Source organism: Nyctibius grandis, chromosome 8 (assembly GCF_013368605.1).
Source record: "Nyctibius grandis isolate bNycGra1 chromosome 8, bNycGra1.pri, whole genome shotgun sequence".
NCBI classification, from domain to species: domain Eukaryota; kingdom Metazoa; phylum Chordata; class Aves; order Nyctibiiformes; family Nyctibiidae; genus Nyctibius; species Nyctibius grandis.
In genome coordinates this window covers 29,655,946-29,681,296 of record NC_090665.1, presented here as the reverse complement: position 1 = coordinate 29,681,296, position 25,351 = coordinate 29,655,946, and the positions used below count along the sequence as shown (strand labels likewise).

The following is a 25,351-nucleotide window of genomic DNA, read 5'->3' as shown; positions in this document are numbered from 1 at the left end:
TAACTGAAAATGAATGGAAAAAGCACCCCATTGTGACTGGCCCAGATGCTCCGTGCATCCTTGGCATAGACTACCTTAAGAAAGGGTATTTTAAGGACCCAAAAGGATATAGATGGGCCTTTGGTGTAGCAGCTGTAGAGACTGAGGACATTAAACAGCTGTCTACCTTGCCTGGCCTCTCAGAGGATCCTTCTGTTGTGGGGTTGCTGAAAGTTGAAGAACAACAGGTGCCAATTGCTACTGCCACGGTGCACCGACGACAATATCGCACCAATCGAGACTCCCTGATCCCCATTCATAAACTGATTAGACAATTAGAAAATCAAGGAGTGATTAGCAAGACTCGCTCACCCTTTAATAGTCCTATATGGCCAGTGCAAAAGTCTAATGGAGAATGGAGATTAACTGTGGACTATCGTGGCCTAAATGAAGTTACACCACCTCTGAGTGCTGCTGTGCCAGACATGCTAGAACTTCAATACGAACTGGAGTCAAAGGCAGCCAAGTGGTACGCCACTATAGACATTGCTAATGCATTTTTCTCTATTCCCTTGGCACCAAAGTGCAGGCCACAGTTTGCTTTTACCTGGAGAGGTATCCAGTACACCTGGAATCGACTGCCCCAGGGGTGGAAACACAGTCCTACTATTTGCCACGGACTGATCCAGACTGCACTAGAAGAGGGTGGAGCTCCAGAACATTTGCAATATATTGATGACATCATTGTATGGGGTGATACAGCAGCAGAAGTTTTTGACAAAGGGGAGAAAATAATTCAAATTCTTCTGCAAGCTGGTTTTGCCATAAAAAGAGGCAAGGTCAAGGGGCCTGCCCGGGAGATCCAGTTTTTAGGGATTAAATGGCAAGATGGGCGTCGCCAGATCCCGATAGAGGTGATCAACAAAATAACAGCTATGTCCCCACCAACTAACAAAAAGGAAACACAAGCCTTCTTAGGCGTTGTGGGTTTCTGGAGAATGCATATTCCAGATTACAGCCAGATTGTACGCCCTCTTTATCAGGTGACCAGAAAGAAAAATGATTTTCAGTGGGGCCCTGAACAACAACAGGCTTTTGAACAGATTAAACAAGAAATTGTGCATGCAGTAGCCCTTGGACCAGTCCGTATGGGACAAGATGTTAAAAATGTGCTCTACACCTCAGCTGGGGACAATGGTCCTACCTGGAGCCTCTGGCAGAAAGTGCCAGGGGAGACTCGAGGTCGACCCCTAGGATTTTGGAGTCGAGGATACAAGGGCTCTGAGGCCAATTACACCCCAACTGAAAAAGAGATACTGGCAGCATATGAAGGAGTTAGAGCTGCCTCAGAGGTAATCGGTACTGAAGCACAGCTTCTCCTGGCACCCCGATTACCAGTACTAGGCTGGATGTTCAAGGGTAAGGTTCCTACTACTCATCATGCAACTGATGCTACATGGAGTAAATGGATTGCATTAATTACACAGAGGGCTCGAATAGGAAACCCTAATCGCCCAGGAATCTTAGAAGTGATCATGGACTGGCCAGAAGGCAAAGACTTCGGAATGCCACCAGAAAAGGAGGTGACACGTGCTGAAGAAGCCCCACCATATAATGAACTACCAGAGGATGAGAAGCAGTATGCCCTGTTCACCGATGGATCCTGCCGTCTTGTAGGAAAGCATCGGAAGTGGAAAGCTGCTGTATGGAGTCCCATACGACGAGTCACAGAAGCCACAGAAGGACAAGGTGAATCAAGTCAATTTGCAGAGGTAAAAGCCATCCAGCTGGCTTTAGACATTGCTGAACGAGAAAAGTGGCCAAGGCTGTATCTTTATACTGACTCATGGATGGTAGCAAATGCCTTGTGGGGGTGGTTAAAGCAGTGGAAGCGAAGCAACTGGCAGCGTAAAGGTAAACCTATTTGGGCTGTTGAACTGTGGCAAGATATTGCTGCTCGGCTAGAGAAACTAGTCGTGAAGGTACGTCATGTAGATGCTCACGTACCTAAAAGTCGGGCAACTGAGGAACATCAAAACAACCAACAAGCAGATCAGGCTGCTAAAGTGTTCCAAATAGATTTGGACTGGGAACATAAAGGTGAACTATTTTTAGCTCGGTGGGCTCATGACACTTCAGGTCATCAAGGGAGAGATGCAACATACAGATGGGCTCGTGACCGAGGGGTGGACTTAACTATGGACTCTATTGCACAGGTTATCCATGATTGTGAAACATGCGCCGCAATTAAGCAAGCCAAACGGTTAAAACCTTTGTGGTATGGGGGGCGGTGGTTGAAATATAAATATGGGGAGGCCTGGCAAATTGACTACATCACACTCCCTCAGACCCGCCAGGGTAAACGTTATGTACTTACCATGGTGGAGGCGACCACCGGATGGCTGGAAACATACTCTGTGCCCCATGCCACTGCCCGGAACACTATCCTGGGCCTCGAAAAGCAAATCTTGTGGCGACACGGCACACCAGAGAGAATTGAGTCGGATAACGGTACTCATTTCAAAAACAGTCTCATAGATAACTGGGCCAAAGAGCATGGCATCGAATGGGTATATCACATCCCCTATCATGCACCAGCCTCTGGGAAAGTTGAACGGTATAATGGGCTGTTAAAAACTACCCTAAAAGCAATGGGGGGTGGAACCTTTAAAAACTGGGATAAGCATTTGGCACAAGCTACCTGGCTAGTTAACACCAGAGGATCTATCAACCGAGCTGGCCCTGCTCAGTCAGACCTTTTACATACAGTAGAAGGGGATAAAGTCCCTGTGGTGCATGAAAGGAATCTGTTGGGAAAAACTGTCTGGGTTCTTCCTGCTACGGGCAAAGGTAAACCCATTCATGGGATTGCTTTTGCTCAAGGACCTGGATGTACTTGGTGGGTGATGCTGCAGGATGGTGGAGTCCGATGTGTCCCTGAAGGTGATCTGATCTTGGGTGAGAATACTTAATTCTGAACTGCATGATGTTAATTGCTGCATAATACTAACAGTGTTCATAAGTGTCTTTCAGGTTGAAGCAGTGGTGATGAGACTGGAGCTAGCTGCAAGTGGCGTCCAGTAACCTCCTCGAGACTGACATCTTTAACCTGCAACCCGTGGGCACGAACTGTGACAAAGCTCATATCATCTCTCCTACCCTGGGAGACTCCTAGCCAGATGGAAACCCACAATCCTGAACTAAATGAACTTGATGAACTTTTTTTTTTTGTATAGAGATGAATCATAAACTAATGTTATCTGTATATATTTTAAAATGAAAAGTTAGTGGTGATCTGAGTATGACGTGAATGGTATGGAATAAGGGGTGGAATGTCCTGGTTTGGCCTAAACCAGGCCGATTTTCCTTTCAGCGATTTTTACTTTCAGCTAAGTCTCCTTTAAGTAACTGCATTTTCTGAAACTAACTGCATGTTTTTGCAGACAGTGTCTGCTTCCAGGACTGATAACGCTCGAAGTTTGTAGTTATCACTGAGGCACCGCTAGGGATGTTGTGCAGAAAGGCTCTTGCTGTACTTATTCTTGAGAGAAACCAAGGTCACTGCTGAATTCCTCATTGCTTACGAGTGAAGAGCCGAAGGGGGGTCGCAGCTGCAGTGGGGAGCAGACAGGGCAGGTGACCCAAAATTGACCAACGAGGGTATTCCATCCCATACACGTCATTCTCGGTATAAAGTGGGGGGATCACGAGGGTCTCGCTCTCTTTCTGCTATGGCCGGTGTCCAGGGAGGACTCCGTCTGTTTTCCTGCTGCCCCCGATCCCGATCCGTGCGTTCCTGAATCCAGCTCTTGACCATCGCTAGGCCCAGGCTGGGCCTTCCCGGAGCCTGCCCTGCAGTGCCGGTGGTGACGTGGCTGACTTCAGGGGAGCTCAGTCTTGGTTTTGTATATATATTTGTATATATTTGTTTATTTTTATTATTATTATTATACTTTTTTTTTTTTTCATTATTATAGTTTATTAAAACTGTTTTAATTTTCCATCCCAGAAGTCTCTCTCCCTTTTCCCTTTCCCTTTCCCTCTGGGGGGAGGGGGGGGGATAACAGAGGGCATCTGCCGCAGGTTTAATCGCCAGCCCAGCTTTAAACCGTGACACATTGGCAGTATTTAATTTTTACTTTATGCACTATTGAGAGATTTTACCTTTTAATACCGATGGGCTCACCTCTTTTCCTCAGTTACCCAATTAGGACTTCTACTTGCACTGTGTACCATGAAGGAAGGCTGGCTACCCTTGAGTGGAATTCAGAGCTGGGGCCAAGAAAATGTTGCTTGGATTTTAGTGTTAAGATAATGTAAGAAAGTTGGGTTCAATTACCCCAACTCAAGTATGTAATCCAAGTTGAACGAATCTATAATGTTCAAATCATCAGATAATCTATGTATTAGTTCCTCAAAACTTGTATTTTTAATCTAAAACACAATGAAATTATTTTAACAATAACAATAAAAGTATCTAAAAGCAGATAGAAATGGGAAAGAGAAAAATACTTCTAAAAAATCACCTGTATGTATCTGTGCATATACCAAGAAGCTTGTTTTCCATCATTTACTGATTCCACTGTAGTATTAGCAAGACCACCAACGTCACCCCCTGCGAAAACCCACGGTTCACTTGTTTGCATAGTTTCCGGATCTACTTCAGGAAGACCCCATCTGTTAAACTTGATAGGTGCCATGGCCTCTCTGACTGTAATTAAAGTGAACAACAGGTATGTCAATAGAAGAAACAAAAAACTGTTGCTAAAAACCGGCAAATATACACTGGTAACAGTTAGAAAAGCAGTTCCAAGTCCTAGCTCTTTCACTTACTTAAACATAAATTTATAGTAGAAATGAAAAGTCCTTTTATATACATGAATGTTTTTGTTGAGCTAGTGGAGGTATGTAATTACTAACAGACTTGCAAAGCCAGACTTGCATACAAGATAAATGTACACAACTGTCACAAGGAGCAACCAACTCGACACAGGCTCAAGAAATAATTGGTGCTAATGTTCTTCTGGTCACTCCCTGAGAACACACTGCATATCCCAGAAGCTGGGATTCACAAAGTCACTGGCATTATCCATCTCCCAGGGAAAAAGTCCAGCACTTCTGAAAATCCTATTAATGAACAATATTAACAAAGGAAAAATAAATTTTCTTCCTTTCCCTCCACCCATAGCTTTGTACTGCACTTACCATATCAACATGCTTTTCTCTTGAAAAACCTACCATATACTCTTTGTGCAAATTAATATGCAGCATACGATTTTTGAGGTTTAAAATGAAAAAACAATGTTTATGATACAATTTCTAGAAATTCATTTAGATCTCAAGAATTTACTCCCCACATTTATTAACCCTCACAACAGAAACGATACTCTGCTACTTTTTGACAGGTCATTATTAAACCTGATTGAAAATTTTCCAATGGAACATTTTCCCACCAGGAAAAGTTATGCTACCAAAGCTTTGGCTTTGACAAAGTGTGTTGGTTTTAAAGAAATTTAATTCCGAAAAAGATACATTTCAATAAAGTCAAAACCACCCTGACTTAATATTTAAACTCAGAACATCCTGAAAGTAAAGCTCACTTTGAAACTTGTTAAATATATTAAGAATAAAGCCATAAAAACACAATCAAAATGAAATACTTACATGAAGACAATATCATTTGTATCTTTTTCAGTGCAATTTCTTTTTGTTTTTAGAGCATGCATTAGGATACCTAAATTTTTTTCATGTTAGTAAACAGCATATATAGGCATTCTGCACACGAACTGTTGTTGTCCTTAATAATAATGTAGATGTGAAAACAAAAAAAAATATTTTTTATTCTGCATGGCATTATACAAATGGCATTAAGTTCACATAAATGCTCAGAAAAAAATAATCTTGCTCTATATTAACATGATTTTTATTATGCATTTTAAAATTAATTTACTGTAATCGCAAAGACACTTCAAAGTAGCTTCGTGAACAGAAACACTTTTTTAACAAATATTTTTAGCAAATGTTGATGACATATATCAAAATGAGGCTTTTTTATATAGTTTTGTCTATATGAACTGAAGATTCTGCAATAAAATACAGCTTAAAATTGCAATGTCCCTCAGGGACATACCACTAGCAGATGCAGATCGCCAAGGTCAATTAAACTGATGTAGTTGTGCTGTCATATATGTAAAAGAGAAACCTGCCAGTTTAAGACAAGCATATTTCTCCAATATGAGGGCAAAGTCACAGTATTGCCCCAGAGCACGCCTGAGTATACCGCAAGTTTCAAACACATCTTGCACATCATCATGATGGAATTTTCTTCCCAGGCTCTGTATCTCCCTTCACCTCCAAATCATATATTAGAAGGGTATTTCAAAGTGGGTGCTGTGTATAATCTGGGGCAAAATAATAAAATAGGAAACAAGGCACAAACATTGTCACCTACTTGTCCCACCTACACTCTCTTCCTCACCCTTGGCATACACAAATATCCAGAGGTCTCAAACCCAAAGTATTTTTTTGCAACTGGTTCAGAAGCCAGAATCACAGAAGATAGTTTTAAGATGAAACACTGTAGCAGATTTTCATATCAAAGGTATTAATCTATCTTCAAGACCTATTGCTTGCACAATCCCTCCCACCCTGCATATACTTGTAGGTTAACTTGGCAAAATTAATATTTGCATAGTAACAGAATCAAAAACTTATGAAATGGTTTCCTTTAAAAATATTTAAATTACTGAAAGATCACACCAAACACAACCTTCAGATTGAGACATTTTTCAGTCTGGAAAATGAGTTTTTTGGTTTGTTTGGGTTTGGGAGGGTTTGTGGGTTTTTTTGGTTTTGGTTTTTTTTTTTTTAAAGGAAAGCGCTGATAATGGCTGATAGCAGTTTTATTAAGAATGCTTCAGTAATATTTATAAATCAATACATTAACTTTCTCTTTATGTCTCAGACTGTCTGTACGTCAAGAAACCTTTTGATCATCTTATATTTGTCATATATAGGATAACTTGTTGCATGCAGTGGTACCATCTCAGTATGTGGTCTAGACTGTTCTCGCCAGCTAAATACGTACAGGCTTGTAAAGACGCGTTTGGAAAAAACCCACAGGAAAACTTGGTGCTGCAGGATTTGGTATTGGGAATTTAATAGATGACTTTTGTTCCTCTGAGACAGGACTGAACCACAGTAAAGGTGTTAGAGGGCAACATGCTACTGGAGATGTATTTTTTCAGAGGGAACGATGTAAAAGTGGAAGTTCTGACTACTTATTTCATTTCATCTTGTGGAAAAACAGGGTATTACCTCTGTTATCCTGGATCTATAACATTTTTCAAATCCATCTTTGGATTGTTTTGTGCTAAAATAGCTGTCTGGACATAATTATACCAAAAGCTTTTTGAGTGCAAAGAATGCTCAGCATACCTTTGCCTGAAACATCTCCCCAGGGACTGGGGATTTGTCTGCTTGATCAGTATTTTTAAAATTGGGAAAGAACATTTCCCTGGGGACAAGGCTGACATGGTCTCCAGCAGCTATTTCCTTCTGTCTTTTTTGCAATCTCCAAGATTTAGGTTAAGTAAAAATAAGGGCATGATTTAAAAGCATCTTATATAAGAGTTCCTAACGTTCCTCACAATTTTATCCGGTACCTAGGGCAACTGTGAGGCTGAAGGGACCACCTCCTAGACCACCTGCAGAAAGAAGGGGAGAACTTTGGTCTTCAGAAAGGGAAGTCCCTTCTCTGGCCCTGCAAGGGGTGAGATAGAGTCTGAGAGCCAAACCTGAGCTTGAAAGGAGGTGACCCCAACCATCGGTTCTCTGCATTGCTGTGTTAACACTGAACAATAAGCAAACTAGATACCTAAATGTTTTTGTTGGTACATGATTTGGGACAGGCATAAAGGAAAGAGTGTCTTTTAAATCCCTGCACCCTCACACCCTTTAAAGTTTAAAACTAACATAGCTTTTCTCTTGAAAATTCAAAGTACAATCCTGTGGCTGTGCTGCCTTCTCCTACATATCCTAGTGAGATATTATATATAATTTGAAAAGATCCTTCTGGATGAAAGACAACATAAAATTTAATTATTCTGATGCTATCAAGTGATGCTAACACAAATAACACCAAACAAAAGGACAGTTCTGAATATATATTCCAAATTTGCTATATTCACAGAGCAAACAAACACAAATGGAAAAGCAGCAGCAAATTATAGCACTTGCAAAAACAATATTAAAATATAAGTGAATACAGAAAAATATTTTAATTAACAAATCAAATGGAAAAGATTCCTCAAATAAAGCTTTAAAAGTGAGTCTGTGTGTGTTTGACTGCCATGACTAATTATGTATCCATGTAATGTGTGTTCAATTTGGGCTTATTTAAATAGCAGAAATGCTCATTAGCTGCAGTATATCTGTGAAGCTTCAATAAACAGTTTAATGGTTTTTATGTTTAACCAATTTCATAAGTTCCTGTAATTTTAGCTTTAGTAGCTCATTAATGTTATTTTTGATATCCATCTTACAGACTTCCTTTACAGTGAACAGTAGCATTACTTCAGAAAAATACAAATATACTGAAACTTTCTTAATCTCAAATATGAAACTATAGCTGTGTCACACATCAACAGACCAATTAACTGCTGACACTGCCCAGTCTAAATGCCCAGCAAATAAAGGCAGGCACGATCATTCTTCCCACAGCCTCTGCCCCACTAGCGTACTGAACCAGAATTAAGAAGTGGTTTGACTGGATAAAGCTGGGTCCAGCTATGCTCGGAAAGGCTCCTGCTGCAAGCTGGTACTGACTTTGTTTTCTGCCTGTCACCAGCAAGCAAATGTGTACTGATGCCTAAGAGCAGAATTCCTGCTCTAAGTTAACAGGGCGTTAGAAGTCATCATGAAGCCACCTTTGGGTATCGGAAATTGGTAATCATTTCAGGGTGTGGAATTGCTGCACTCAAACTCATTCGGTAAACCTATTTGTGGAGAAAAATCTTATTCCAAATTACTCAGCAGGAAAACATCTACCTATTTCACTAGGAATCTTTTGACTCTATATAAACTCCAGTTTTATATAACAATTTTTTAAAAAGTCTGGTGACTAAAAGATAGGTGTGAGGCAGATGCTGTGCTCCTAGGGAGACACGAGGTCAGCCTGTGGGCATTCCCAGCTGGGGCATGACAGCCACCTCTCCTCCTTCCTCCTAGCCTTTAATTAGATAGTCAAGGCTTCAATGCTTTGAGGCTGAAGTTACCTACTTATCCGACCAGGCTGTATGAAGAGACTCAACACTCCCTCCCGGTTCACTGGCTTCTGTACCATTTGAAGTCCTGTATTGTACAGAGGAAAACTTTTTGCTTTTTTTTTCCTAGCAAATGCTTCTCAATCTATAGAACTAAATATTAAGGAGCAGATTATTTAATAAAATTGTGAACTACTTGGGCAAATTTATCTTTGCTGCATGTTGAACTATACTGGGGGGACAGTAGTTATACTCTAGTAAGCCTTCTGGGGTTTGCTGCTGCAGGTTCCAAGCAAGATGACACTCGTACTAAAAGTGAAAGCAAAATATCTGAAAGTTGTGACTGATTCCCAGAAATGTGAAATAAAATTTTGCCCCTCAGTTACCATGCAATAGCTAGCTACTACCAAAAATTTAATAAAACATATTTTTGCTCACAAATAGCCTACTATTTCTGGGGGTATTTGCAATGGCAGTATTTGGAGTTTGCTTGCATATTTTTGCATTCCCCTTTTTTGTCTCTCCAGGAAAACAAAATAGACAGTATCATGCTAAGATTCAGTGTTCTGGAAAACGGGAATACTTCTTTACTGATGCCTGCTAAACAGTGTTGAACTAAACTTACATTGCCAGTTTCCTATCCTGCTTTAGTCCCCTGTCCTGCACTGCTTTTTGTAGTGCGTTTTGAACGAGCGTACTATTGTCCATAATTTCTCCATGGTTCTCCTCAGAAAGGCCAGGTTCTCCTCGGAAATTCAGGAAAATAAATCTGAACAAGGACATTTGTTCCAGTGCAAAATTTTGCAGTCCAAAAATACTGTTCCCTTTTGCTTCCCAGAATAAAATAGACAAGAAAATGGTTATTCAAAGTTTAGACTTTAAAACCAACCGGACTGGTGCTGGATGTTGAGCCTGTATGCAGTGCTTGGGAATACACAGAATTACATTTGTATATATTGAGTAGTTGCAACTTGGAATGGTGACAGAGATATTTCATAGATCTCCAAAAATAACAAACCAAGCAAAAGAGCAGGAACATGAGGAAAGGTAAAAAATTCTCTCACTGCTCTTTGTTTATGTGGGTCAGTTATGATGGCTTGAAAGCTTTGGTAAGCTATGCAATAAAGAGAAAGAGCAGCTTGTGCTTGCAAAATCTTTTTTTTTTTTTTTCAACAAGAAGCAAAACATTTTTATTACTCCATCTGCAGCAGTTTTATTTGAAAAATTTGTTGGGTTTTTTTAAACTGGTTTCAGTAAAGTGGTAATGTTCTTAAAATAGTCTAGAAGGCAACTCTCCTGTTTTGTCTATTAGCCACTTCCCAAGCATAAAATGGACCTAGGAGTCCATTTTTTTAAATTAATGATGCATTTGTATGATTCCCGATGGGAGGATGAACACTTACTAGAACTGTTGCTTAAAAACACAATCAGCATTTTAACAAAACAAAAAAAGACTAAATACCTGCTGTGAGCACATGGAATCTCAGTTGCAAATTTAATAGTTACTGTGCAAGAATAAGAAACATCTTATTGAGGATAATAGACTAGAAAAAGCTTTCTAACCTATGAGCTATTTCTGCTCAGAAGAGCAGTCACCCACATGTTTATGTCTTGTTAAACAAAACTTTAAACCATGAGCATCAAGGCTGCCCTGAACACTTTGCTGAACTGGGGCTAAGTCTGATTTTAATCCCTCTGGTTTTCATAGTATTTTATTTATTCTTACATAAGTAACATCAGCATTTAACAATATTAATAACAAATAGGACACATCCTGCTAGCTTAGCCCATAGCAATACTGCATTTGCAGTTCCCTGAAGTGCTTTGTGAATTAGGTCAATTGATAGAGCTCTTTGTATGAGCAACAATTAACACGTTTATTCAACCCGCGTCTGAGTCATCCAGTCATAGTATAGTTCAGACTAGAATGGCCCTCTGGAGGTCACCTAATCCATTCCCTTCTTCACATTGCGATCAAGTTCCAAGTCACATCAGTTTGCTCATGGCATTGTGCATTTTTGAGTACCTCCAGTACTTTCATCACCGTCTTTTGATGGAGAATACCTGAATATCTCCATCTCTTGAATACAAAAATGCGCTTCCTTTTTTAAAAAAAAAAACAAACACTAAGCATAACGATGCTTTTGGTGTTTGTTTTTTTGTTTTGTTTTTTTTTTTAATTTCTTTTCGTTATGTATGCTGAGGCAGCCTGGAGATTTGGTTGTAATCCAGCTCAATGCTGAAAAGCAAATTTGACTTTCATTAAGACAGCTTAGTCAAAAAATAAAGATTTAAAAGCAACTGAACTGGTATGCTCAAAATAAACACTTTATTCCCTCAAGTCTGAGTTTCTATTCACTTTCACAACACCCAAAACAAATGCCTTGCATTTTTCCTTGTAATTTGATTGTTATTCTAATAGCAGTTTCACCAAAAATACAGTGTGAAACTGAGGTGTATTGCTCACCCCCAAGGTAAAGGACTCTTCTTTCATGATCAGCTCACTGCATGACTTTGTTCCCCTCCCATTTTATGTTCCTATTTAAAAACCTCATAACAAGTAATTTAGACAGTGAATGCATACTAGGAGATACAAGACTGGCACAGTATTATGGCTAAGCAACACAGTAAGTTCAACCTTTTAGCTGAAGCAGTTTTTTTAATGTGGGAGAAAACAGAATCACTCCTTTATCATAGCGTCTATGAATCACAACAAAACATGCTGATTGCATAGGCTAATACTTGATTTACCCCATGAGGTTCTAGAAAACCTTCCAAAAAACATAAACAGAAGGTTTTAAAAACAACAACAAAACTTTCCAAAATTCTCAGTCAATCAACTCCACCAACAGAGTAGCTCATGAATCTCTTAAAGATTAAAAAAAAAACCCTTAATCTTCTTCTCCCTGCTTCCTGGGGGTTAGACTGAGCCCTAAAACATGACCAACATAGATGCCAGACTCTTTACACAGCAATGTATCTCCAAGGGGAATAAGAGTCCATTCTCTCAAAGAGATGTATAGACTGCACCTCCTGCGCTCTTTAGAGCAGGAGGCAACTGCTGGGCAGGAGGCAGGCCTAAGTAATTAGCACTGTACGTAGCTGGGTGCAGTTGTTGTCTAGATAACAGTCTAGGCTGCATGAACCTATCCCAAAGCAACAGTAACACACACAGGATAGGAATGCTCCTGGAATTAACTTCACGTGTTCCTCAAGGAATCAGGTTGATCCTTCTTTTTTATTGTAGGAGAGAATTTAGCCTCTTCTTATGGTGGTTTAACTTTATATACAATTAGACTGGTGAACAGGAAGCATTGAGTAGCTCATTCAGATTACAGACAACTATGCTAGCGGCTATATTCTAAAATTCTTCAATGGGACCTATAATTTATCTTCATTAAGTAATGTTTTGTCTTCCTGTGAAGTCAGTACACTTTTTGTATAATTTTACCAATAACTCTAGAAAATCTTACTGTCAGTAAACTAATTTTTTTTAAGTTCATTTAAAACGGCATTATCTGTAAGGCATACGCAGAAAATGCAGATGAGAGAAGTCATACATTTTATGTGCCTGAGGTATGTTCACAAATGCTACTAGACTCTGCTTAGATTATTTTAGATTTATGATTTTCCTTGATTAAAAAGAGTCACAAAACCACATTATCCTAAGAAATTTTGAAATTCCCTTTGCACTGGCAGAACCAGCATCTGATTACCAAATTTTCTGGTGACATGCACTCTGAGGCACTCGCCAAGTCCCCTGTCAGAGCATTTATAGAATCATAGAATGTTAGGGGTTGGAAGGGACCTCTGGAGATCAACAAGTCCAATCCCCCTGCCAGAGCAGGACCAATCTAGGGCAGGTTACACAGGAATGCATCCAGACGGGTCTTGAAAGTCTCCAGAGAAGGAGACTCCACAACCTCTCTGGGGAACTTGTTCCAGTGCTCTGTAACCCTTACAGTAAAGAACTTCTTCCTCACGTTGAGGTTGAACTTCCTGTGCTCTAGCTTGCATCCATTGCCCCTTGTCCTATTGCAGGGCACAAGTGAAAAGAGGTTGCCCCTTTCCTCTTGACACCCAGCCCTCATATATTTATACACATTAATCAGATCCCCTCTCAGTCTTCTCTTCTGCAGACTAAAAAGCCCCAGGTCTCTCAACCTTTCCTCATAAGGCAGGTGCTCCTCCGTTGGACTCTCTCCAGTAGATCTCTGTCCCTCTTGAACTGAGGAGCCCAGAACTAAACGCAATACTCCATGTGAGGTCTCACCAGGGTAGAGTAGAGGGGGAGAAGGACCGCCCTCGATCTGGTGGACACACTCTTCTTAATGTACCCCAGGATACCATTGGCCTTCTTGGCCACAAGGGCACATTGCTGTCCCATGGATAACTTCTTGTCCACCAGGACTCCAAGGTCCCTCTCCACAGAGCTGCTCTCTAGCATATTGCCTCCTAACCTGTACTGGTGCATTTTATTACTCCTTCCCAGGTGCAGGACTCTGCACTTATTCTTGTTGAACCTCATTAGGTTCCTCTTTGCCCAGCTCTCCAGTCTGTCCAAATCACGCTGAATGGCCGCACAGCCTTCAGGTGTATCAGCCAAACCTCGCAGCTTCGTATCACATCAGCAAACTTGCTGAGAAAACACTCTGTCCCTTCATCAAGGTCATTGATGAAGATGTTGAACAGGACTGGACTCAGCACTGATCCTTGGGGGACTCCACTAGTTACAGGTCTCCAGCTGGACTTGCCACCATTGACTACCACTCTTTGGGCTCTATTGTGTAGCCAGTTCTTAATCCATCTCACTGTCTGTTCTTCTACCTCACACTTCCTGAGTTTGCTCACGAGGATATCATGGGAAACTGTGTCAAACACCTTGCTAAGGTCAAGGTAGACTACATCCACTCGTCTCCCTGCATCTACCCTTTCAGTCACAACATCATAGAATGCTACCAGGTTAGTCAAGCATGATTTCCCCTTGGTAAATCCATGCTGACTACTCCTGATAACCTTCTTCTCTTCCATGTGCTTAGAGATGACCTCCAGAATGAGCCGCTCCATCATTTTTCCAGGGATGGAGGTGAGGCTGACTGGTCTGTAGTTTGCTGGATCTTCCTTCTTGCCTTTTTTGAAGACTGGAGTGACATTGGCTTTCCTCCAGTCCTCAGGCACCTCTCCTGTTTGCCACAATCTTGAGAAAATGATGGAGAGCAGTAGAGCAACATCAGCCAGTTCTCTCAACACTCTTGGGTGCATCTCATCAGGGCCCATGGACTTGCGTGTATTCAATTTCCGTAACTGATCACTAACCCAGTCTTCACTGACTAGTGGAGAGTCTTCCCTCCTCCAGGCTTCCTCTCCTACATCCAGGGTCTGAAGATCACAAGGGCTGGTTTTAGGATTAAAGACCGAAGCAAAGAAGGTATTCAGCAACTCTGCCTTCTCTGCATCCTCGGTTATCAGGGCTGCCGTCTCATTCAGCAGAGGGCCCACACTTTCCCTGTTCTTCCTTTTGCTACTGATATATTTGAAGAAGCCCTTTTTATTCTCTTTTACTTCCTTTGCCAGTTTTAGTTCTAAGAGGGCTTTGGCCTTTCTTGTTGCCTTCCTACATGTCCTGACAACTTCCCTATAGTTCTCCCAAGTGACAAGACCCTTTTTCCACAAACTAAGTTTCTTTCTTCCACGAGATTACCTTCAGAAGCTCCTTGCTCATCCATGCAGGTCTCATAGCACGTCTACCCGATTTTTTACTCAAGGGAACGCACCTATCTTGGGCTTGGAGGAAGTGGTATTTAAAAATTGACCAACTTTCTTGGGCTCCTTTGCCCTCCAGAGTCTTAGCCCATGGGATTCCTGCAAGCAGATCTTTGAAGAGCACAAAGTTGGCCCTGCTGAAGTTCAGGGTTGTAATCCTACTTATTGTCCTACTTCTACCTTATAAAATACTAAACTCCACCATGTCATGACTGTTGCCAAGGCTGTTCCCAACCTTAATGTCCCCAACTAGTCCTTCTTTATTTGTTAATACAAGGTCCTTATACCCAAAGGACCATGACAACATGTCATGGAGTAATTCGCTGGCATGACCATGCCCTGGAGAGGTAGGCACATTAATCACTAAGGCTTCTAGAACCTGCTAACCTCGATGAGCATCTGCAGGCTGAAGATCTATTAATTTTATCAATCTGTCTTCTGCTGAGTCAGTGTTTTTTACTTTCGATGCACATTTGATGTATGTGCCTGAACTCTTTATATCTAACCTAGTGTCAGAGGAGAACAGTTTGAGCTCTGCTCAGTTCCCATGTTCTTAGTTGCACTCATATTCTTCAGCTCTCGTTCTGCTACATCCAAACAATTCGTTCAATCTCTGAAATGCCATCTATGTGCAATTTCTGTATCTTTACTATGGAACTACGTAATTGTTAATTTTTAAGACCAAAGCTTGTAAAGTGCAACTAAATAATGAGACAAGCTGAGACAACCACAGGTGAACTTAACAAATACTGTATATATGACAGAAGCCACAGTTCTCTTGCATATGCACAAGAAATGAGTCATACCCAGACCAGCTGAACCAGAATAATGAATCTGTCTTAATTCTTACCTAAATTAATAGGTTAAAAAAAGGTTTCAGAGATTAGATCAGTTCAGTTTAAATTTGTAGTATGAGTTTCTCTAAAGTTAATCAGCGAGACCAGAAGAAATCCTCAAGAGTATTCTTTGAGATCCTATGTGCATTGAGAGGAAAGCAAGATATACACTGAACAACTGTACCTCTAATCTGAGTTCCTGCTCTATACAGCGATATACAGAAAACTGTTTTGTTATCAGACCCTCAAGTTTCGTTCTAAGAGGTATACCTAAAGGACAAAGAAATTCCTTTGAAGACAACCAGTAGCCACAAGCTGTGTAACCTCCAGAAGACTTATTTCACAAAACGGTCAAAGGACAGGAAATCGCTGCAGCTAAAATAACAACCAGCATTAACAGAATGCATTAATCAGGGTTACCTTTATTGTCACTTAAAATGGAGCCAAAGGCACTGATCACCACATCAGCTTTCAGACGGACAATCTGATCCTCATCTTCTTTCCAGCTTCCATCATTGCCTTGTTCAGTTCGAACAAACTCCATAGCAACAATTTGTCCACCTCTAAGTACAACTTTTCGAGGGGAGAGGAAAGGCAGAAATTCACACTTCTCTTCTTTTGCAAGTTCCATCTGTAGAGTAGAGGCAATAAAATATATAACTTGAACACTGTTGTGTTTTTATGGAAAAAAAACCCCATAAAACATTTTTTGACTCGAGATGCTACCACACATTCTTCTGTAGTAGAAGTCACCTGCGTATGGTATACAGACAGTCATCTTTATACCAACTTCAGAGCCTCCTGTGCTATCAAATCAAGCAGTTCTAGACAGTAGCACTAAGTAAATTTGCAATGCAAATATTTCCCCAATAGATTTTCTTATTGTTCTCTGTAACTTTGAATATGTATAAACTCCTTTGAGGGCAAAAGAGTTACCTTATGTAACTACCTGTGTCTTTCAAGCAGAGGCCTAGTAATAATTAAGTACATGCCCTGATTTGTGTTTACTATGATTTTAAGATGTTATTAAATACTGACTTCCATGTGCAAATAACAGTTTTCTGAGTGACAATCCAGACTTAAGATCTTCTGAATCTCTGCTGTGGTAAAGCTGCTGAAGTCCAACAGCATTTTGTCTTAGCAAAGTCCTCAGAAATTGGTTGTCTATGTTTACACAACAAAACTTCTTTTTTAACATGTAATAACCAACCTGACATCATTCTAGCATGGCCGTTACTAGCTTAAGCTACTTTTATTTTACTTCTTTTCAAGGTCACTGCATGATTGGATGAGTACAAACATCAGCAACTTTTAAGAATTTACCCAGGCTGCTAACAAAGATTGTGGTTCAGAGTGACAGCTGATTCTTCATTAGTAAGAATCTGAGTAGCACATGAGTCTGCCTGTCCAATGGCTTCAGTAATCTCATTGTGTCTAGAATTCTTAAATGAAGTGCAACAGAAAAAGAATTATGCAACGAGACCCTCTATTACTTTTTTTGTACCTCCATTTCCCTTCTACAAGATCTTCAAGATCTACCAAACTACCATAAATCTCATAACAAAGATGCATTAGATGTCCTGATGTCCTCAAGAATGTAAAAGTGTAAAGCATGTACCAAATAAATGACAATGGAAAAAGACCACCAAAATAAGAAAATCTAACTTGAAAAAACCCTCCTACAGTACAGATATATTGAGGGAACAAAGTCAGTTTCAACATGTGCAGATGTCCTGATAAATGCCAAAGTGCAAAGCCAAACTAAAAATCAAATTAAACACGGAAATCTGTGATGAATGACATTTCTCTATTGCCATTGGCAGTGATTCAAAACCAAAATCATTGTAAGTAATTTTCTTACAAGATTTTATAGGCTCTCAGGCCAATATTAGGATCACTGAGATTCATTAGACAGCAGCAAGAAGGTATCATTCTAGGATCTAACCATGACCTGAACAGTCACCTACGATACTCAAATGCCTGTTTGATCTCTGGGCTGCTTCCAAGATTAAAAAATTTACTGCATTTTCTAATTTACAAGAAATTCTACCCCCTATATGCAAATATGTCTCTCTGACTTTACAGGAAACATCTACAACTGAGAAAAATTATTTATACAGAGACTATATTAAGTGAGCCTCAGATCTTTAATAAACATTTATACATTTTAAGAGCATTTTTATAAACAAAACCTTTAGCAGATGTCTTTTAAGTACCTATAGCACACTTTCAGGCCCTGTAGAAAAAACAACCACTATTCCTTCTCATAAATGCTGTTATTCAATTTTACCTCTTCTGGGACGGCCCTGATATTAGTGAATCCCTTCCTGAAGACCACAAACACGCGACGAGCTCCACAGCGTAAAGCAGATGTTGCACAGTCAAAAGCAGTGTCTCCTGCCCCAAGTACAATCACAGTTCCACGTATTGATGGCAATGGAGAGTGACAGGCACACATCCCTGAAAGATGAAAGGAAAACCCCATTTTCAAGTAGAGAAACCATTTCCGCATGACAGCTCAAAAGGCACTTGTACTCAAAGCAGTGTAAAATTGCATCTTACAGTTTCCAAGCATGGAGTGTCACTATCAAATTATTCTGCTTCACTGAAAGACAGTTTTATTCCCGTTTTTAAGATATGCTCATATACATAATTTCATAGTCAGTACTCTAAGCAGCTGCACCTTTCTATCTGGAAAGAATTCAAATCACAACACATTTGTAGGATTGTGGGTCCCGTCAGGTTGACATTAGCATTGTGAGATCTTCATATTCAAAAAGTAAGTTTCTCTCTTATCAGATTCATTATCCTCCCAGTTAAAAAAACCCAACACCTTTTAACAGATTATAAAGAATAGTACTTGGTGTTTTTCAAAAGATGACCAGTTGTTGATAGTTCTGTGTAACAGTTTCTCAAAATTAGTCCCCTCAGTCAGTTTTCTACAAGGCACTGACACTGTTCTGGCTATGACATGGCTCTCAGAGGCTATTCTCTAAGGCAGCTGAACATGAGGCAGAAAGAATATTATTATTACAGTAATTCCTAGATCTTCCGCTAGGAGAAAATGTTTAATCTACAACAGCTTTCTACAAACAATTTTCAAAAAGTTACACGGACAGAATGACGACATTATGTGTTCCTCATCTACAGCTTGTATTTGATGATTCAATTATAGAAGAAATACTTAAGTAAAACTGAACTGTGTGTGTTCCTTGTATGAGACTGCACTTTATTACAAGTTCAAATACAACTAACTGTTGATTATGCAAATTATTGCGACTTAAAAAATAATGCTATAAACAATATAAAGCCATATTCTGAATGAGCCCGTGATAATTTCAGTCAGGAGGCGCTAAGCTGGCCATTTAATCATTGCATTGTAACTCGAGTATCCTGCTATAGCAGCAGCAGGATTTCACATGCAATTGTAAAGAAACACAAACATCATTCCAGGAAACAATGTTTTTAATTTAAACATACAAATGGAGTGAGAAACAACATTCTAATACATATATTCTCTCTCCATTTGCAAAATGCTTCATGTAAGGCAAACGCTATCATTCTCCCCCCTATATATACGACATTGCACTTACTATTTACTTAATAGGCTGCTTATTCTAAAATTCTCTCTAAACTTCTCTCATTTATTTTTTAACAAACTTAATCCTTCACAAAAATTGTACAATGAGCAGTGGAAAAAACACAAGTGCAGCAGGGGGATGGCAGCTCAGAGTGTCATTGCGGGACTAGTCTAGAATGGATCAGTCACAGCAGCCCACTTTGCTCTTGGTAACAAGGACACTCCCAAGGTAAATTCACGTCTATGTATTTGTAAGGGGAATCCCTTTTGGAGGGAAGTATATTAACAAGTGGCATTCAGAACTGAATAAACAGGCAGAATATGTATTTTACTGTGAATAAGTCTACTATGTCTATTATTCAGAGAACTGTCAGAGAAAAAAAAAGAGGATAGAGCAGGATATAGGATGTGTATGTTTTATTTTAAAATTCCATGCTTTAGAGAGCAAGAGGTGGCTACAGCTCCAGACAGACACTAGGAAAATTAAGAGACCATGTTAATTAACAGAAAACACCAAAGCGCTATCTATTACTGTCAGTGAGAAAAGGTTAGTTCTTTCAAGTTCATCCTTTATTTCATTGTAGACTTAATATAAAAAAATATTATTACATATCCTGGCAAATCGAGAGTGCTACTTCGCAACATTTTAAATGATGTGGATCACAGTATACAGATCCTCATGCAGGCAGACAGCTTGCAGTACACGGGTGCTATGTGTCCATACAGAATTCTATGAAGTATTTTTAGTCAAATTATTACAAGAGGGGATTGTTTTGCAGGATTTATTTTTCCTTTGTTAATCTACAGATGTTTTGCAGTGCAGATTCTCGATCCGTTTCATTTTTAAACATCTCTTTCTTCAAAAAAAAACCACCAAACCCTCACTCTTTTCTCTCAACCCTTTTGAGCTCACTTTAAGCTCAAACAAGAAAACAGACAGAAATAAGCATTTGATCAAAACAGCAGAGATGGGACAGATGGGATACAGAATTTCCCTTCCTAAATATTTTGCATAAAATGAGGTAATAAACTTTACTTTTATATGCAGAATAATTTGCTGCAGAAGTTAAATTCTTTAACACATTGCATATGGAAAGTCCCCTAAATAAGAAAGCAACCCTATATGATGCTAAAAGAAATTTCTGAATGCTCCCAAGAAAATCAGTTTGTAGATAAAAAAGGTATATGTGTGGTTAAATATGGGGTCATATGTACAAGACCACATACTGCACTAAGTATATGCCCAGAAAACTGTACATGGTATTTCTTTTTTTATCAACACATTGGGGAATCTAGTCCATGAGGGAACATGGCGCAGAAATCCCGAGCCTCATCTCATACATCCATCTGGGGCTTATGACTTCACATTCAGGGCCACTGAAAGCAGTTATACTCCTTGGGGAGCAAGCACAGCTATCTCTGTGCTCACAACGAAGATATAAAAGCATAAAACAAGACTGCGTTTGGTGCCTATGAACTGAGTGTTGTCTTATTGACTCCTGGCATACTACTGTTGTCCTGAGTCTTAGACTGTAAGCTCTTTGGGTAAGGAACTAATGCTCCCTTAAACGTGTCTGTAAAACATGCAGCATATGACTTAGGATCAAATAAATCATTTATCAACAATATACAAAGCAGCTGCTTATATGGGTCAGCAACACCTTCTTTAATGCCAGATTTTTTCAAGGCCATCTTACATATGCTATTTATATCAAGATAATTTATACAAATGAGAAGCTTATGACATCTTTTAATAAAATTCAAAATAACAACTATAACTTATTAGGGGCAATGATTTGCCATGTGCTTAGATTTTTATATATGTCTATTTGCTTTACAGTCTCTAGGACTGACTTTCCTGACCACACTCCTGAGGTTGCAACTCACCAAGAGAAAACCATGCCCCAGACCTATTCACTGAGAGGTGCTTCATAATTGGAAGTGCTGCTCTGTAACCAGCTGTCCATTTTGGTACCTCAATAACTGCTAATGACTTACGGAACATGATTGCAACAAAAACATAGTATCACACACCTGGTTTACTTGCCATTGCTACCAAAGGTAGGAAGTCTTTAGATGTGTAGAATCCTTGATCCATTCTCAGTCCTTGGAATATGCTGTCTCTGTTTGGTTCTGGCAAACCTAAAACAGATATTTTAAGGCATATCAGAACTACAAGGCAAATTTCAATGACTAATGTATATTTCACATTACATACACATTCCTGAAATCATCCTCAATACAAGCACTGTTACAAACCCTCGGATGTTTCTAAAAGTACATTACAAATGACTGTAGCTTCATGTTTGTAGTCTGTAGCTTACATAACCAGTGATCTTTTAATAGTACTGGCACTTGAAAATTAGGTGGTTGGATAACCTGTGTACTCATATAACTCTTACCAAAACAAACACAGAGGAAAGGGTTAGAGAGAAGAGGATATACAGGGTGCAAAAGCAGGGAAGCTACTGAGGAAGAGAAGACTCTTGTAAGCTTTTCTTCTACTGCTTTACGTGCACGCACATGTAACTCTTACTGCAATGAAATGGTTTTGTTCCCTTTCTTTTGAGGCATTTTTCAATACAGCTAGTCTGTGGATAATATAAATGAGGCAATAATAAATAGCTGAACCAATGAGGAGACAAGGACAAATGGCAATGCTGTAGATCTGTCTTACCTGCGAGTATTTGTATGCCATCATTTTTGCCGTCCTTGATTGTTTTCTCAAAACCCTGAAGTCCTTATTGGCTGACATTTATTTATAGTTATTAATAGCACTCATTTATGCAGAAGCCGTAGGATACAAACAGGGATATACTTCACAACCAATAATAGCAACAAATACCTTTCAATTAAAAGAAAGCAGCAAAAAGCATCTTCCAATTATCAAATATCTTCTCGTTGCTGTGTGAACATTTCGACGGCACAAAAAACCAGCCTAGCTGACATAGAAGTTAAAACATTTTTTTCATGCAAATACAATGATCTATCAAAGTATTTTCAACAGGGCCTCAACTTTCATATTTACATCTAAAAACCCATAATATTATCAAAGTATGCTAATTAATAATTACATACTGAAATGGAGTAAATATCAACAATTTTTCTAAGAAAACACACTAGAACCAAGGAGTCCTCAGAGCAAGCAGGCAGAATTGGAGCACGCAAAGCAATCTCTGTTCCCTCCATTCTCAGGCATGGATGGCAGCAGACTAATCTTTCTCCTCTTTGAGACATACTGGTCTGGAAAACCCCAATAACACCATGTTAGTGTCAACAGTAAAGCAGGATTGCACTTTGAGGAGTGCTATTCCAAGCATGGAAGGTTTAGAGCCTTTTTATATTATTGAAGCAGCAAAAATCTGTCTCATTACAGCATAAGATCAGGACTCAGTTGTAAGAAAGTTTAGGATTTTTTCATGAGTCACCTGATATGAGGGAAGTTCCTTAAACCTCTAGATCCTTGAATGAAGTTACTATAATATGAGAAAAAGAAAGTATATTTTTAGTTTTAACAGTTTCAGTGAAGACAATGAAAACAAGCTCTCAGTGAATTCAAAAGGCTTACAAGACAGAAAGTAAAAAAAAAAATCCTGAAATTCTTGCATTTCAAAAATCTCATGTTACTGAGCACTTTCTTGATCTCTATTTATAAAAAAATCACGACTCAGTTGCTGAACACCTGTCTTTCAAAACATCGCTGATCTATAGTTGGATATTGAGAAAAATAAGGTTTGAAAATACTAGCACGTACTGAACTTCAAGACCTTTGAATGCTGTACTTCCTGGGTAGACTGGAATATCAGCTAGTGAAGAATGAATAATGGATATCTTAAGAAGCTGCCAGAAATACTTAGTACTATTGAAAGTACAATATGCAAAATGCATTAAAGAAATTCTTTTTAAAACTTCATAGGTTTTGCTCTACATATATATTGAAAATGATCTATGGCAAGAAGAGTACTTCAGAAAAAGCTCTCAGTGACTGCCTATACGCAGAGGACAGAGTAATGGAACTATCTTTTTTGACGTATCCGTAAACCAGCTCAGGGGTCTCAGTTTACTCTTGGGAGAAACACTGTTGTCATTAGTGAGATGTGCAGCCTGCATTAAAGGTAGTTTCTTTTCTACCCAACGTCTATCCTCATTCAAAAACAAAGAGAAACACTCACAAATATTTTTTTCCACTTTTTTTTGCTGCTTTTATTATCTCCTAATGAAAATTATTTCATCTCTAACAGCATCAGTAATTTAGCTCCCATAGGCTGAAGAAAGAGTAGAATTAAGGGAAAGTTGCAATGTTCACGGTTCAGGTTCATCACTAGTTTAGTGTCACTGAAATCAAAGGAGTTGGAATAAGAATGCACTGGATTCAATAATGTTTAGCCTGGCTGATACGACCAAAAAAACAAACCTAAGAGGTAGTCAGTATATATGGCATTTTCTGCTATTTATGTTACTATTTTCATTTTGCTGAAAACTCCATGAAAACTAATTTTGCGATATTTACATTTGAAGGAAATGCAGGGTTTTTTTCTCTTATACCTATAAACACCTGGCACAGTTTCAAGCTCTTTGCTAAGCATGTACTGAAAGTTGTACTGGATTCTGATTTATCTCCTTTTGCTGTTTAGTATTTGCCATTATAACGATTGCATTTAATTTTGTTAAAATAGAGAGACTAAGTACTTCTTAAAGCCACTAGGCTAGCTAAGAAAAAGGAAGACAAACTGAGAAAGAGATCAAGAACCGGTAAGATCTAGAGAGACACAATTTCATAATAAACTGCCACCCCACGGAAGTACACTTTACAGACAGATCAAATATTGATAAATAGCCAACAGCCTCTCAGGAGAGAGAACATTTGAAGAAAAAACAGCTGTAGAGGAAAAAAAACAGTTTTGAGCAAACAGTTTTAGAGAAGAAATAAAATTTAAAAAAACACAGTCATCTGTGAAAGACACAATTTAGGTTAAAATAATGAACCAAGAGAAATACCCTTTGAAGATCAATCAAAGATCCTTTAGCAAAAGGGAATTCACATACTAGTCCAAAATAGCCAGGAGCCACCCAAGAAAAAATGCTTAGAAAAACATGAGGTCTTTCCCCTAGGTTTCAGGCTGAAGCCAATGGTAGTCAGTTCTCTGCTCTCCAAATCCACCTGCAAGCCATCTAAAAGGCTTTTTAATTTATTCCTTGGTATATCTTGTCCTGAAACAATCTTTCACTATTCTAGGTCTCCTGTCTTCAAATAACCTATATCAAAATCTAGTGATAACAATTATTTCCTTCACCTGCACTGAAGGACAACTCTTCTGAAGGGCAACCAAGAGGAGGCAGCCTAGAAAGACAATTCCACTGGTGCTTTTCGGATGGACTCTGCACACCTGTACACAAGCAGAGGGCTATGCCTCGCCCCCTGCCTTCTGCAGCTAAAGCCCTGGCCTTCCTGAATCCTCAGTCATTTTCCTTGCTGATGCCAGGGAACAAGCTTCTGAAGCAACTGATACCCAAACCACACAATGAAGCCTCATGAGCTGTGGAAGATGGCATTTATTAAGAACAGAGAAGGCAGAAACATCGTGAAAATAATAGCTTGCATGACAGATCTAGTTCAGTTTTGCAAAAGCTAATCTAGACAGTACCAATCTGGGTCAGGTAGAGTGTAGAAAGCAATTCATCTCTATTCCTGACCCTCTGGTTTGCTAGGCCCCACCTTTCATCTCCAGAACCTCCAGCTCCCAGTAAACATCACTCTCTTAGTATGAAGCCCTCTTTCCTTCTTTCCTTCATTTGATCCCCACAGCTCCTTCTCCAGTGGGCTATACCTCAGCATCAGTGTCTCTCTCATGTCTGACATACCATATACTTTCCAAAGTCATTAGCCACTATAACAGTGGCTTTGGAAAACACAGACTGTAACCTCCCAT

The 25,351-nt window shown here is 39.4% G+C and overlaps 1 protein-coding gene across 1 annotated transcript in view; it reads right to left on the bottom strand.

Annotated features, from left to right (window-relative positions):
- Positions 1-25,351, bottom strand: part of DPYD (dihydropyrimidine dehydrogenase) — a 375,099-nt gene that overhangs the window by 186,265 nt on the left and 163,483 nt on the right. The window contains 4 exon segments of the mRNA XM_068406142.1: positions 4,506-4,690; positions 16,262-16,472; positions 18,132-18,301; positions 21,456-21,563. Coding sequence (XP_068262243.1) covers positions 4,506-4,690; positions 16,262-16,472; positions 18,132-18,301; positions 21,456-21,563 — 674 coding nt within the window.